Here is a 15,013-nt window from a genome sequence, read left to right on the forward strand (position 1 = left end):
TCCTAAGCATCATCCATGGCAACTGTTTCTCCAGTATCTGTCCAAACTGAGACGTTTTTGGTTTGTTATCTTTAGGACTTCGTTGCTGAAAGTTTTCAGTTTCAAAATTCGCTGACCCTGTCCCCTGTTCCTGGAACCAGTACACGTGTCATTAGTCCTGATTATAATTTATAGCCGAACAGCACCACACTCGTAGTCGTCAACGCCTGTAACCACTTCCGTCGTCATGTGGATATCTGTGTTAATCACTCAGTCTTTCTGACTGGCTGTCTCTCGCACACACATATGTCTTATTTCATGCACTCCTTCAATGGATGACATATTTAAAGGTTAAAGCTGAGTGAACTAACTCATCTCTATTCTTAGGAATACATTACGGTGTCACACAGTCCTGCGGTCTCGACCTTTGGAATCAAGGTCAACTTGCGAGATCGCTCGAGTGTGCCTTCTGTATTCTTTACCATTCAGTTGGTATTTCAGCGGCAATACAGCTGGGTAACAGTTCTCCCTCCTCGTACTGCCAGAGTCTGTTAGACATTGCGGACACTGTGCCAGACATCAACCAAGCCCCACTACTACAGATACTCATCAGCGGGGAATGTCCAAACATCGTCTTCGCGCCCGACGTAGCAACAACGACCCGGAAACCAACGACAACGTCAGCGGCAACAACTACAACGTCAACGACAACGACAGCAACAACTACAACAACAGCGAAACCTTCGACGAGTAAGCAGACAGTGATCTGAGCTTTGATTGGCCCACAGGATATTGCCAAACTCTTGTTGGTGTCAAATTGATGTTTCTGATGATATACTGAAAGAAACAAATAAAGGATGACAGGAAAATTTGAATAGCGCTGTGGTAATGAAAACTGGAAAATAATAAAGGAACGCTTGAATTTTCATGTGATCCTTTATTTGTTTCTCTCAGTATATATTCATTTATTTGATAGTCAATTCGGTAGATACATTTCTATAACTAAATCAACAGCAACGTGCACCAAGTATTGTGATACGCCGCTATTGTGTAGTGCAAACTTTGTCGCGGGTGTCCCAAGTAGATCGGGACAGGCTTACCCTTGTACGACCACCTGGTGTCATCACTGATATATACAGTGATACAGACACAAACTTGTCATCACTTGTCGTCACTTTTTACGCCCAGCAGATCACCTTTCGGCAGATACATTTGGTTGAGTGTTGACAAGTGAGAACAATCATCACTTGCCGATATTTGTTATATTCAGGGAATTTGGTACTGGCAGACTAAACCCCATCACTTCAAAGATGAGAATGTTACCTTTATCCAAGTATATTTTCCTTTAAAATCAGGGGAAAGTTTTTTTAACATTGTTCAAAATGATAAGACCTGTTCTTAACTTTGATCATGCCCGTTTGTAAAAACAATCTCTGCGTGGTTGATTTTGTGCAAAACTAATTGGGTTCAATGAGGACTTTATTAAGAGATACATTTGTAAGCACATAGCACTACCATGTTTGAAATATTATCTCCTGGGTACCGTTGCACAAAGCAACCTTAACGCTTCGCCAGTCGTAAGTTTATGTTTAGGTTGGGAGTTACGATCACCTGGGCTCTAAGATCGCTTTGTACTACGACACACTGGTGCCGAAAGATGCAAATCTATTGATATTTCAGCAATCTGGGTTTAATGTACAGTTTTTAAATCAATTTGAATTTTAAAATTATAACTCTTTAGAAGTCTTCTTTTAGTTTAGATTAAATGCAAGTACATTTCTTCTATTAAATACTGTTTACGTAATGTCGGTTTACAATTAAAAAACACAACCTTTGAGTGCTTTATTGTCCTTTGTTACTCGCTTTATGATTTTTCACTTCAGTGTTTCTAAGGGACAAAAATAAATATTTACCACTTTTGCTAAGTCATTGTTAAATGTTCTTTACGTACACTTACATAAATTTACCACGGTTAATGCTGCAGGTGTACACTTTCAGGAGCATGTGGCACTGTCTCCGAAGCCGCCTCGGCTCTGAGAGTCATCAACGGACAGAGAGTGGCTGTCGGAGAATACAAGTTCCTGGTAACGCTCCTTAAAAACGACCAGGTTGTGTGTACCGCCACAATCATAGACCCAAGCCACGTCATGACGGCAGCTCACTGCACTATGTACGTCTAGATCGAGAGGTTGACATGAGTTACAGTACTTAGTACTGAGTGTAGCACATTTGATACATCACAAACTACAGACAAAAGTATAAACAGACTTTTTTTTATAAAAAGAATCAGAAGAACGAAAATAATTATATTTACTATATTTTGATCGTGTGGTTGAGAAGTGCGTTCGTGACTTTATTCAATGTCTTTAAATTTTGCAGTTGTGTGGAGTGAGATGAGGGCGGGGTGTTGCGTGGGGATGTTATTACTTATGTACATATATTTTGAGCTGTCTGTTTTCACTTATATATACATACCATGGTCTAGCCCCCTGACGATGACTAGTTAAATAATCGTTGACCCGTAAAGATCCGGGTTAGAATGAATCTTCAGTAACCCATGCTTGGCGTAAGAGGCGACTAACGGGATCGGGTGGTCATGCTCGCTGACTTAGTAGACACATGTCATTGGTTCCCAATTGCGCAGACCGATGCTCATGCTGTTGATCACTGGGTTGTCTGGTCCAGACTCGATTATTTAGAGACTACCGCTATATAGCTTGAATATTGCTGAGTGCGGTGTAAAACTAAACTCACTCACTCACTTAAATAATCGTTGACTACATGTACCTTCTTACTTGTCATCACTCAAATGTAGTCAGCACCGGATATCACGGTGTAAGTCAACCATCACAGATGCTAATTGGCGATGGAATTAAATCTCTGGAAAAAAACTCATTTCCAATTTACTTTTGGCGGATTTTCTAATTTGTTTACTAAACGTTTGCAAGAATACACAACACAGAAAAACAGGAGGACATAGTTATTGTCACTGTCCAACTCAATTCAGTTCCCAAACAAACGCGAAGTTATCTTTGAGAATTTTAAGAGGTCAATGTAACGTGCAATAAAAAGGTACTAAATGGAAACAGTTCAATTTGTCAGAGACAGAGTGAAGTAGTGTATACTGTTTCTTGCAGCAGCATTCTTTTAGCTCATTGTTGGATTTAAGGACACATGGTGATGATTACATATCAAAATGAATTTTCGGTTTTTTTAAAAATCATATTTATAAGCCAGGAATGGCCTCCAGCATTGTGCCAAACGTGTTTCTAAAATATTGACTTTATTTTATTTGCAGTGTCTACCGCTGTCTTATGAGTTGTTGGACGATAATTTGTGGCATAGTGAAATGAGAATTGATAAATTCGTAAATAATTGCAGGAATTGTGGCACGAAAATATAATAGAATTGTTGTAAACAATTTGACACAATGCTAAATGGGCCTCCGTTCACTGAAGGGAGACAGAAAACGAGTGCGACCTGTACATTATCAACTCTAGGATCGCAATTTGTTATCATACAAGGTTACCCGTGTACCTTCTGTGACTGAAAAAAGTCATATACAAACCTGTACATATGGCATCTGTTATTACATATTCTTAACATCTTATATTGGGAATACATCAGCTTAACCCAATGTACATCCACAAATTGGCGTTTTCAGAGGCTTGAAGGCACGACAACTTTCGGTTGGCATAGCCGAGCATGATATTACCAAGAATGACGGCGAAAAGATCATCAAGGTCAAGACCTTAACCCAGCACCCTAGGTACAACGATGACCAACTAGGTATGTTCAACACAATAACAGTCAGTAAAACAACACGGCACCACAGCTCACTACTACGACAACACTGTTGGAGTGAATGAGTGACTTTAGTTTTACGCCGCACTGAGCAGTATTCCAGCTATATGGCGGCGGTCTGTAAATAATCGGGTCTGGACCAGACAATCCGGTGATCAACAGCATGAGAATCAATCTGCGCAATTGAGAACCGATGGCATGTGTCAACCAAGTCAGCGAGCCTGACCACCCGATCCTGTTAGTCGCATCTTACGACAAGCATGCATTGGTTACTGAAGATCAATGTTCTAACCCGGACCTTCACGGGTCCAACACTGTTGGAAACACAAATAAGCATTATGTACGAGAAGGAGAAAGATATGTGTTATGTGTGTTGTGTAATGTGTGTTGTGCGTTGTATGTTATGTATGTTATGTGTGTCATGTGTGTTATGTTCGTGTGCACACAGCATCACAGCAAGTCTATTTCAAACTAGGGTAACGTGCGCACCACAGTGCACTTTCTGGAGCGGTCAAGTCAGGACCTTCAAGTACCAAGGACTGTTAAAGACGATTCAAAGATGTCCCAAGAGGGATTCTGATTCTGTTTAAGACAAAATATCTTGCGTACTGAAAACTACACGAAACCGTTGGTGTACAGATGAAATAATGAGGACATAATTTGACAATTTTAGGCATCCGTGAAAAATAAACCCGTGAGTCAGCTTTTGTTTGTATTTAGGCCTTTTGAGTGAAAGTATTTAGAAGGGAAAATATGTTTATCACATGCAACGGGAATGAAATCTTGTCTTAACATTGTATTAAAGCGCTTATGAACTCAAGTGTGACATGTCTGTGGGTCATTGTAACCCTGTAGTATGGAAGGTGCGCTCAGTACTCACCATTGGTTTTAGGCTGCGGTTTAAACATCATTCGTTCATAAGGTTTGCGTTTTGAAACCTACGTCGAGTTATTAATAGTCTGGTAAACTGTAAACTGGTTCTTCCTTCAGTGAACGACATCAGTGTCCTGACACTGGCGGAGCCCATCACCGGTGTCAAGAACGCCGAGCCGGTGTGTCTTCCAGTCAACGGCCAGTGCGGGAACCTCAAAGGAAGGAAGTGTGTTGTGGCGGGGTGGGGAGCCACCTCGCAGCAGGGCGGGTTCAGTACGTAGCTGTCATGTGACATGACGTTATGACGTTATACCTATGATATGTTACACTGTGGGGTATCCAAATTAGAAGGTGTCCTCATCAACGTACATTGATCTATCCATTCAGTCACACATGGAATATGATTGCAAGTTCTAGCGGGAAACAGTAAATTTTCTTTATATAATGTACTATACCTTTGTTAATAATTATAATAACAACGTAAGATTTAGTGAACAGTTAAATCAATGTTTAATCAGGAAAATTTCATGAATGAAACTTAAGCACGGTAACAATCAAGGGCGTGGCACACGTCTGCAGAGGTGTGGTATCAGAACACAATTCACAAAGTCAGTAACGTGTGTGACCCCCCGTTAGCATCGATGCAAGCTACACAACGGCGACGCATGGAAGACACAAGATGGTTGAAAAACGCTTGAGTAATATTGTTTCAAATGTTCACCAAAGAATCATTCACCCAATTCATCAAGCTGCAACGGCTGGTTTGGTTGTTGACGTAAACGTCGCTCCATTTCATCCCAGACATGTTCTATGTTCTATGGGCGAAAGGTCTGGCGAAACTGCCGGCCATGGCAGAACATCAATGTTCTGGTGCCTGAAATGGTCTGTGACGACACGTGCAACGTGTGGACGGGCATTCTCATGCTGGAAGGTAACAGGTCCATGGTTCAGCACGAAGGGCACAACGTGACGTTCAATAATTTCGTTTCGGTAACGTAAACCATCAGATTGCCATTGACAATAACGACTTCCGTTCGTCCACGGTGTGAGAGGCTCCCCCCACAACATTACACTCTCACCTCCAAATGAACGACGTTGGGTGATGCACACGTCGGCGTAACGTTCCCCATCACGTATGTAAACCCTAGCTCGCCCATCTGAACTGTCAAGGTGAAATCGAGACTCATCTGTGAACAGGACAGTTCCCGTCACGTTGTGTGAACCTTAGATGTTGTCTGCACCATGCTAGACGTGCTTGACGGTGACGTGGAAGCGAAACGGAACGTATCGCAGGTCGTCCGGGTCGAATGTTGTGCTCTCTTAGACGGTTTCTTACAGTCCAACCACAAATGGGTCTCAAACTAGGAATCGTTCAAACTGTCAAAGTTGCAGGTTGAAAGCGATTCCTTAGATGTCTTGAACAAGGCGGATTTGGTTATCATGCCAACGTGACGTGACGTGTGGACGACCTGACAGACGTAAGTCGCGAGTGTTGCCATTTTGCTGGTAACGTATCCAAAGAGACGATATGGTGTTCCGATGAACATTAAAATGTCTAGCAACTTCAATCTGGGGCATTCCAGTCTGCAGCATACCGACGGCACGTAGACGTTTATTTTCAGACAGACGGGGCATAATGTTTTGCCGTGTCAACAGAACCAATAATGTGTTTTTCTTATCACCAGAAGTCTACACAAACGATAAGTGCTCTTTTGGGCTGAAAAACACGTGTGACAAAATCACAATTGAGTTTAAAATGCAAAACACGAAACTTGCAACGTCACACGAAACGCACGTGCAACATGCGCATTTCATTCAGACAATGACAAAAGTGCGTTTGGTTATATTCTTCTGCGATAGTTTTTTCAAAAATGTTTTGGAATAAACATTTTACGATATTTTATATGAAGCACAGTTACTTTTTTCCATTAGTATATAACAGTACAGATAGTTATTACGGTGAGGTATTTGATGGAAAACATTATGACGTAATGGCATTTACACAGTCGGCTAAAGAACTCATATCCTTGGTTGCTTCAATACGACGACAACGATCAATCAAACTGGTGCGGTGAGAAGAACGTTTTCAGATTATGATGATTTCGTAAGCTAGGGTGAACGTTATGTCGATGTTGCAGCAATTGTTAACGGTATGTCGATGTTGCAGCAATTGTTAACGGTATGATGATGTCATGGGCTACTGTTAACCTTATGAAGAGCATGCAGTTAACGTAGTAAGGAGGTAATAGGAAACATACGTACGTGAATTGTTCGTTAAGTACAAATAAATATGTAAGGTGAATAAAAGAAAGTCTCCATGAAAAATGAATGAGTATGGTTTTACGCCGCTTTTAGCAATATGCCAGCGATATCACGGCGGGGGACACCAGAAATGGGCTTCACACATTGTGCCCATGTGGGGAATCGAACCTGGGTCATCGGCGTGATGAGCGAACGCTTTAACCACTAGGCTACCCCACCGCCCCTCTCAATGAAAAAAAACATGCATGTATGTTCGTTATTTGCTACCAGATACGTATCCAGACTTCCCCTTCGACGCAAGTATCGAGGCTTATGATGGGAGGTCGTGCCCCCACAGATATTCATCACCCAGTAACAAGAAGACTCAGATCTGTGCAGCTGGGGACTCCGACACCTGTCAAGTGAGTACAGCTGATGATGATGACAGTAACCGCCTCAGTGGCCTTGTGGACATACATATACAATCTGTAACACATCTGGCCATATATGGATTGCTGCAGTAAGCTTAGGATACTTTAAATGAGTTTTGGGTGACAGAGAGCATATTCTAATAAAAAGAATGTTTTTGCACTTGTTGAAAATGGACGGAAAGAAATTAATCTACTGACTTGAAAAATCTTCAATAGGACATTTTGTAACATTTGTAAACATTTATCCGAATTTATTACCCAATTTCAGAACCTCAAACGATTACCTTTCAGTTGAAAGAGGACGATGGAGTAAAATACACCCAAGTGAAAGATTATGCTCTCTTTGTAATTCAAACGCTATAGGAGATAAATTTCACTTTCTGTTCATTTGCCCTACCTTGGTCCTGGAAAGGAAAATAGTATATCAACAAGGTTAATTTCGGCTCCATTTCTATTTTGAAACAATATCCAGTTGCACATAACCCTTAACACAGTAAATCTGCTTATTGATAAAATGTTCTTCGCATATGTGGCTGAAATTACAAATATGAAACTAACATATCACTTTATTTCGCAATAAATATTCTGACTGATTATCATTATTATAACAGGGTGATTCCGGCGGTCCGTTGTTCTGTCAGTTCGGCGGTAGATGGGTTCAGTGTGGCATTACGTCATACGGGGCAGCGACATGTAATGTCAAGAACACACAAGCCATCTACACAAAAGTACCTGCTTACGACGCGTGGATTAAGTCAGCTCTTGTAAAATGAAGACTCGGGCAACTGTAGCGTCATTCAATAAAGATAGAGCCGTTGTACATTGTTCTTTTTTTGTTCAACCATTTGTGGTTTTATTATTATTTTATTTACTGTTTATTTATTGTTATTTTTAATCAGTATTATATTTATTTCGATTTTCAATTCAACAATTGTTCATTGTTCCTATTTGGTCAACTATTTCTGGACCAATTCATTACAGATTGACTTCAATTTTATATTTTGTATTAGTTTTTTATTCGTTTATTGTGCTATAACGTTGAACCAGTACGCACGTTTTGATGTTTCTATATTTTGTTGACTTTTTCACTGTGTGTACATAGTATGAACCAGATGAGGAAAATACTCTGGTTCCGTATGAACATATCGAGGGTTGTTTGAGATTTTGTAATGTCACTTTCAGTCATGGGCTTCGTTTAATGACAGTCTTGTTACGTATTTAGACATGCTATGCCACTGCAAACAAATGTAGATTTACAAGCTTATAAATGTCTTGTAAAGATGATATTTACAAGACATTTATAATATCGGAAAGGTGAGATTTACAATTTTGTAAAAGATGGATTTGCATGACATATACAATTTTGCAAATATTGGCAAAGGGAGATAATTAGTATGTAACGTTATATGATTTTATTGCATGGGCTACGTGTTGTTTTTACTTCCTGCTTGAGTGACGTGTGACATAACTGAAATTTGTCAGTGAATAAAACTACATTGTCTTAGCGGGATGGCGTACTCTCGCTGCAATTATTTCCTGTACAGTGATGATGTGGCTGGTACCTTTCCTAGCAAAGCATGGAGGTCGCAATTTATGGTCCAATGCACATAGCAGATTAGTAGACAATGGTAACTGCACTGGGGACGACATGGTTAGGTGACATGGTTAGGTCAGTTAGGTGACTGACTCTGAGGGTGTGAGTTCGAATCCCGGATGTGACTCAACCCAACAAAAGTACTAGAATCTGTACTTTACTACGAAAGTGTAATCCCAAATATAACATATAGTGTAAACATATTTTATTCAAAATAAATTGAACTAGGATTGGTAAACAAGCCGTAATGGCTTATTTGAATACCTCTCCATTTCATTGATACATGAATAAAACAAATATTAAATAATATGCAGCATGATAGGAAAGCAAGCAACCTGCGTATTAAACATTATTAATCATTTATCAAACCTATGCGATTTTATTATAAAAGTATGGACACATTGTAGTATGAAAGAATTTACAAGTTCATTTTTTGTTTGGATTTCCATTTAGGACAGAATTTAAATTATATCCATGTTCGTAAAAAATACATGCGATGTCTGATGTTAGAATAATTAGGACAAGTAAAGAAGTAATGTAAAGTATCCTCATAGGGGCGACCACAGGAATAGAATGGATCAACTGAAATGTGCCGTTCAAACATATAATATAACATATGTTATTAGTAGGTCTCAGCTTAATATTGTCCACACAGTCAAAAGGAGATGACTGTGCATTTATTGTGTAACGTACACAAGGAAATATAATCATACAAATGTCGCAAATGCAGATTATTAACTGCCTTTGAGACAGATTTGTAAATGTATTCCACTAAACTAGCCCTATTAAGTCCCGGCAACAGTTCTTCTTTATGACATGTAATAACCCTGTTCAGTCAGCCAGCGCAACCTTCATGTATTACTTGTAAAGTGTCTGTACGTAATTTGTATCTATACGAAAAGTGACTGGAAAGAATAGACACAGTTGTGTACTCAAAACTATATTTTGGAACCTAGCCATACTAATGGTACATATAACTTACCGTAGTCAATATCATTTCGAAACATAGAACAAGAAGGATGCAGATTGACTAGAAGTTATAGAACTCGTACCTAGTTGATCACAGAGGAATGCGAAGTGTAAACCTCTTACATTACAAATAATCCCATCTTTTAAATGTATTGAGGGACAATATTTATGTTATATCTACACGCGTCAGATGCAGTTGCATTAATATAATGCATGAAAGGAATATATTAAAACACGACTTCTCCCTGCTATTCTTCTCATGAATAACTTTCAAACATATAAGACGCAATGTGAATTTCTACAAGATAATATGAACTCAAGTGTAGTCACTGAAAGAGAACAGGAGATTCTTCAAATAGTTAGGTCTATACATTCCTCCTGACATAAACATCGGGGAGACATTAAAACAGGGGATCCGTGGGGTTGCTGAAAGAAGTAGTGCTAAAATCCTTGTACAGAAAATACGAATTTTTTCTCGTGGTCACAACGATAGATACACTAACTCAGACTATCCGTAGCCACGGCGTTAGATAACTTGACGGTCATTCCACCATACTGATCTGACATAATTAGTAGTTAATTGAAAGGGGTCCTACTATATCTTAAATACAACTCACTCTACAGTGGAATCTGAATCTTAAACTTGGTGTACTGTTTACAGTGAGTTAGACCGAGCTCACATACTGACCCACAACGTGTAACTAAGGGATGAGAATAAACATGTACTAACAGCCTCGGCAAACACAATGAGGCTACACTACAACAGAGACAACACATACTGCCGGGCAAACAAAAACGTGTAAACGTTATCAAAACGTTTTCGGCTGAGACAGTCGCCGAGGTGAGGTGAGGTGAAATTGGGTTTAACGTCGTGCTTGAGAATATTTCGCTCGTATGACGACGTGCATGTGTATGTGTATGTGCGGCTGCTTGTACTAGCCCAGACTGGAGCTGGTTTTATAGTGCTAGCCCACTGAGATACCATGCCGCAGTGAAGCACGAATATCCCACTCAGACACATTATACTGATTCCGAGTCGACCAGTGCTTGTTGTACCCATTAATGCCGAGCGCCAGTCAGGGACCAACAAGTACCATATTTTAACGTCTTTTGGTATGACGCGGTCGGGGATCGAACCCGCGACCTTCCGCTCTCCGGGCGGACGCTCTAACCACTACACCACGGAGGTGGTCGACAGTCGCCGAAACACTGCAAAACCTAACGTCCCAAATACAACTGTGATACCCGTGTCTGACTGAACACCACCCAATACCCGTGTCAGACTGAACACCACTCAATACCCGTGTCTGACTGAACACCACTCGATACACGTGTCAGACTGAACACCACCCAATACCCGTGTCAGACTGAATACCACTCAATACCCGTGTCAGACTGAACACCACTCGATACCCGTGTCTGACTGAACACCACTCAATACCCGTGTCAGACTGAACACCACTCCATAGCCGTGTCAGACTGAACACCACTCGATACCCGTGTCAGACTGAACACCACTCGATACACGTGTCAGATTGAACACCACTCAATACCCATGTCATGTTCGCTTTATTGAGGCATTTATGTTGTGAACTTTCCTTTGCCAAGCAGTTGTACAAATCGTCGTCGCGTTTCCAAAGATGAGGGTATATGAAGTGAAAACGTCAGGCCTATGGGATAAATAGACCGGGATATCATTCAGTGGATGGTATGATGGGGGTCTTTCTTAGAACATCGATCAAAGAAGAGGGATTCCTGGTCTCTGAATGTACTGCTCAAAACAGGTGTTTGGTTGGAATTTTATAAGTTGAAAACTAACAACAACGGTAGGATCCTTTATGGATGACAATTTCCGTATTTTTCTTCATTGTGATGTTACGTTTCGGAATAGATTCATTTACTGTTGTCAAGCAAGAGAGAAGTACTTCAGACCATGTTGGTGATTTGGAGATTTTACGCGCGCTTTCCGACATGGTGCGTATTTTGCACACTGAAGTACGACAGCAAGGGAGTGCCTAAAACCCGGGCCAAGAAAGGGCTATATCAAATCATCTGACCTGAAAATGACTGCAGCACATGCTGGCAACTCGTCGGTGAAGTGTGTCGCAAGTCACTCAGAGAAAGAAGGGACAGTGACAGGATCTCTGTCAGGAGCCATGGCGGCAGGCATTCCTGATCAACTCTGGGACATGGAGAGGTTCTAGGTGGGAAACGTCTTCATACTATACGACATTTGAAGGGTTTTGCATCTTGCACAAAATAAAGATTGTTTCGTAGTCGTAATATACCCATCATAGTGCATATTGCATGTTAGATATGTGTCTTATGATTTGATTGCCCGAAAAGAAATATTTCTGAAGTAAGTTATAATTTAACATTGTTTTCAGTTGACCATCGTTCACGTTAGGATAAATGAACTCGCGTACATGCCCAGGACGCCAGGACGACTTCTCAAAACTGCTTGCCATAAGAAGGGAACAGAACTCACAGTATCTAGTTGCATGCATCATATTGTCAACTGGTAAGCCCAATCTGACAATAATTTTGTTTGTATGAGCCGCTGCCAAGCATGACCACTCATAGTCCAAAGCATTGTCAGTGGATATATGATTTTTAGTAAATCATAATGTCTTGTATACTCTGTTTGCACAGAGCTCTGGTGCTCCTTTCTGGTGTCACCCCGAGAGACCGGAATAGGAGGCAACTAGGCTGTGCAAACCACGATGGCCTGAACAAGAAGGTCTACACCTGAACCAGGACCAGGACTTTGTGCAGCGAATGGGATGACTTAAGTAGGCCATCGTCATTCCATATATTCCGGGAGAGTGAGGCAGGACTTCATCGCATATGATGGACTTCATCTGAGACCAACAGGACAGAAACAGCTGGCTTCAGATATTATCTGTGCTCTTTCAGTGATATGTTATTCAGATAGGAATTATTGTTAAACACGTCCAATTCTTACTTTAATAATGTACCGTAAGGTCCAGTCGAAGGTTTGTTACAGAACCATTTATCATCCGCACGCTTTCTATACAGATGTGTATTTATTATGATACCTGCTCCGACAAATGGTAACAACAATAAGGCCACAATATCAATACTGTGTTATGGTGTTTCAGCTGTCACTCGTTTTCGGTATTTCACAGGTTTGTTCTCCTAATGACAAGAACATCCATTGGCAATATCAAGTACGTCGAATTTTCCTACGCATTTGTTTTTCACATTACGCATATTTCGTTTTTATAAGAAAAACAATCTAAACATGATTTTGTCTGTCCAACATGACAATGCCTTTTACAACCGATTGCTTGTTTTGTCCAGTGTACACCGCCGCTCAAGACAGCTTTTCACCGACGGACACTCCCACTAGACCAACGGCTATTCCTACCACGGCGCGAGAGCGAGTATTGACTTAAGACAAGTCTGTGGAGAAATACCTGTTGTCGTCACGTGCCCACTTTGAGTATCACCTCTGCGATACATATGGGATACTATTTTATAGTGTTATACAATATACAGAACTTCATAACACCAATTCATTCTTGTTTTTTGCACCCATCTAAACATTACTATCTACTCGAGGTCGACTTTCCACCCCTTATGACAGGATGCTTCCCTAGAATAAGATGGCTGACAAGGTGAGATATGCAATAGCAAAATCTCTCAATAACTCCTGCCAGACACTTATTGATATCCAAAGAATCAAAACACCAATTTGTCCTCGGATGTATCAATTGTTTTTCAGTATTTTCCAGAACATCCAGACCACGAGCAAATAACATTCATTTAACCATGCAGGTCAAATGGGGCGGAAGTGTACCAGTTCGCGACCGGAGGCGACAGAACAAAAGCTGTAAGCATTTAGACCATTATTCAAATTTGCAACTGTTTCAATGAACCATGGGGGACTGATATAGGACAATAGGTATTTTCAGATGATGTCAGAGCTGATCAACATAGGTGGAAAATCAAGGCTGAAAAACGTTAAAGGCTGGCAAGCAAATGCTCAAGAAACAATATTTTACAGTAGATTCTGCAGAAGTTCCGCCACCATTCAGCAAACAGGAATTATGCCACCAAGATATCCCCGATTTAGTTTTAGTTTATTACTAAGGAGACCATTTAGCATGGAAGCACAAGAGTACCCGGAAATCAGGAACATCATAGAACTACTTCGTCTGAACAAGGGAAGCCACCAAAGCTCTTCAGCAACATATCGCGATTTAGTAAGTGACCCATCCTTTTTGGACACATTCCAAGGCGACCCACGAAAGAGGTTAGCAACCAAGCAGTACTACGACAAAACCAACAGAGCATTAATCAAGATACCATACGTAGAGTCCAAGAACTTGCCTATCACCATTTGAGTCCTTTGTTCTTGGTATCACTACCTATCCAGCGACCGCCTCCGTGGTGTAGTGGTTAGAGCGTCCGCCCGGAGAGCGGAAGGTCGCGGGTTCGATCCCCTACCGCGTCATACCAAAAGATGTTAAAATATGGTACTTGTTGGTCCATGCCTGGCGCTCGGCATTAATGGGTACAACAAGGACTGGTCGGCTCGGAGTCAGTATACTCTGTCTGAGTGGGGTATTCATGCTTCACTGCGGTATGGTATCTCAGTGGGCTAGCACTATAAAACCAGCTTCATTCTGGGCTAGTACAAGCAGCCGCACATACACATACACACGCATGCACGTTGTCATATGAGCGAAATATTCTCCAGCACGACGTTAAACCCAATTTCACCTCACCTCACCTATCCAGATCTCCGAATGGTATTAAAATTATGACTGACAAGAAACCCGCTACGCCTATCATTCTTGGATAGCACACCACGTTCAATGTAGGAGGTTTCTATGTAACCTCTATTCTTCACCATTAAAAAAGAATCAGGTTTTCCTCTGGCATTTCTTATTCATTAAAAGTAAATGTATGAAGATCTTTCTTGGATACACTCATCCTTGATTCTAGCCGCATACTTTTTATTACAGACAGGGTGAAACCCATCACTAGAGCTATACAGAAAGAGCTTCGACAGGTGTGGAAACATTACTGTTCAGCATTATTCTTCAATCAAATCTTAATGTATTTCCAGTAAAGTTTCATTGAATTTATGACT

At 40.9% G+C, this 15,013-nt stretch overlaps 1 protein-coding gene across 1 annotated transcript; it reads left to right on the plus strand.

The window, feature by feature from the left end:
• The first annotated feature begins 598 nt into the window (after positions 1–598).
• Positions 599–4,937, plus strand: LOC124292177 (trypsin 3A1-like). Its single transcript, XM_046729230.1, has 4 exons — positions 599–729; positions 1,964–2,149; positions 3,644–3,768; positions 4,774–4,937. Exons 1-4 carry the CDS (start codon positions 599–601, stop codon positions 4,935–4,937), a joined length of 606 nt encoding a protein of 201 aa, XP_046585186.1.
• The last annotated feature ends 10,076 nt before the right edge of the window (positions 4,938–15,013 follow it).

The sequence above is a fragment of the Haliotis rubra genome, unplaced genomic scaffold, assembly GCF_003918875.1.
Source record: "Haliotis rubra isolate DU_JTF1 unplaced genomic scaffold, ASM391887v1 Scf51, whole genome shotgun sequence".
NCBI classification, from domain to species: domain Eukaryota; kingdom Metazoa; phylum Mollusca; class Gastropoda; order Lepetellida; family Haliotidae; genus Haliotis; species Haliotis rubra.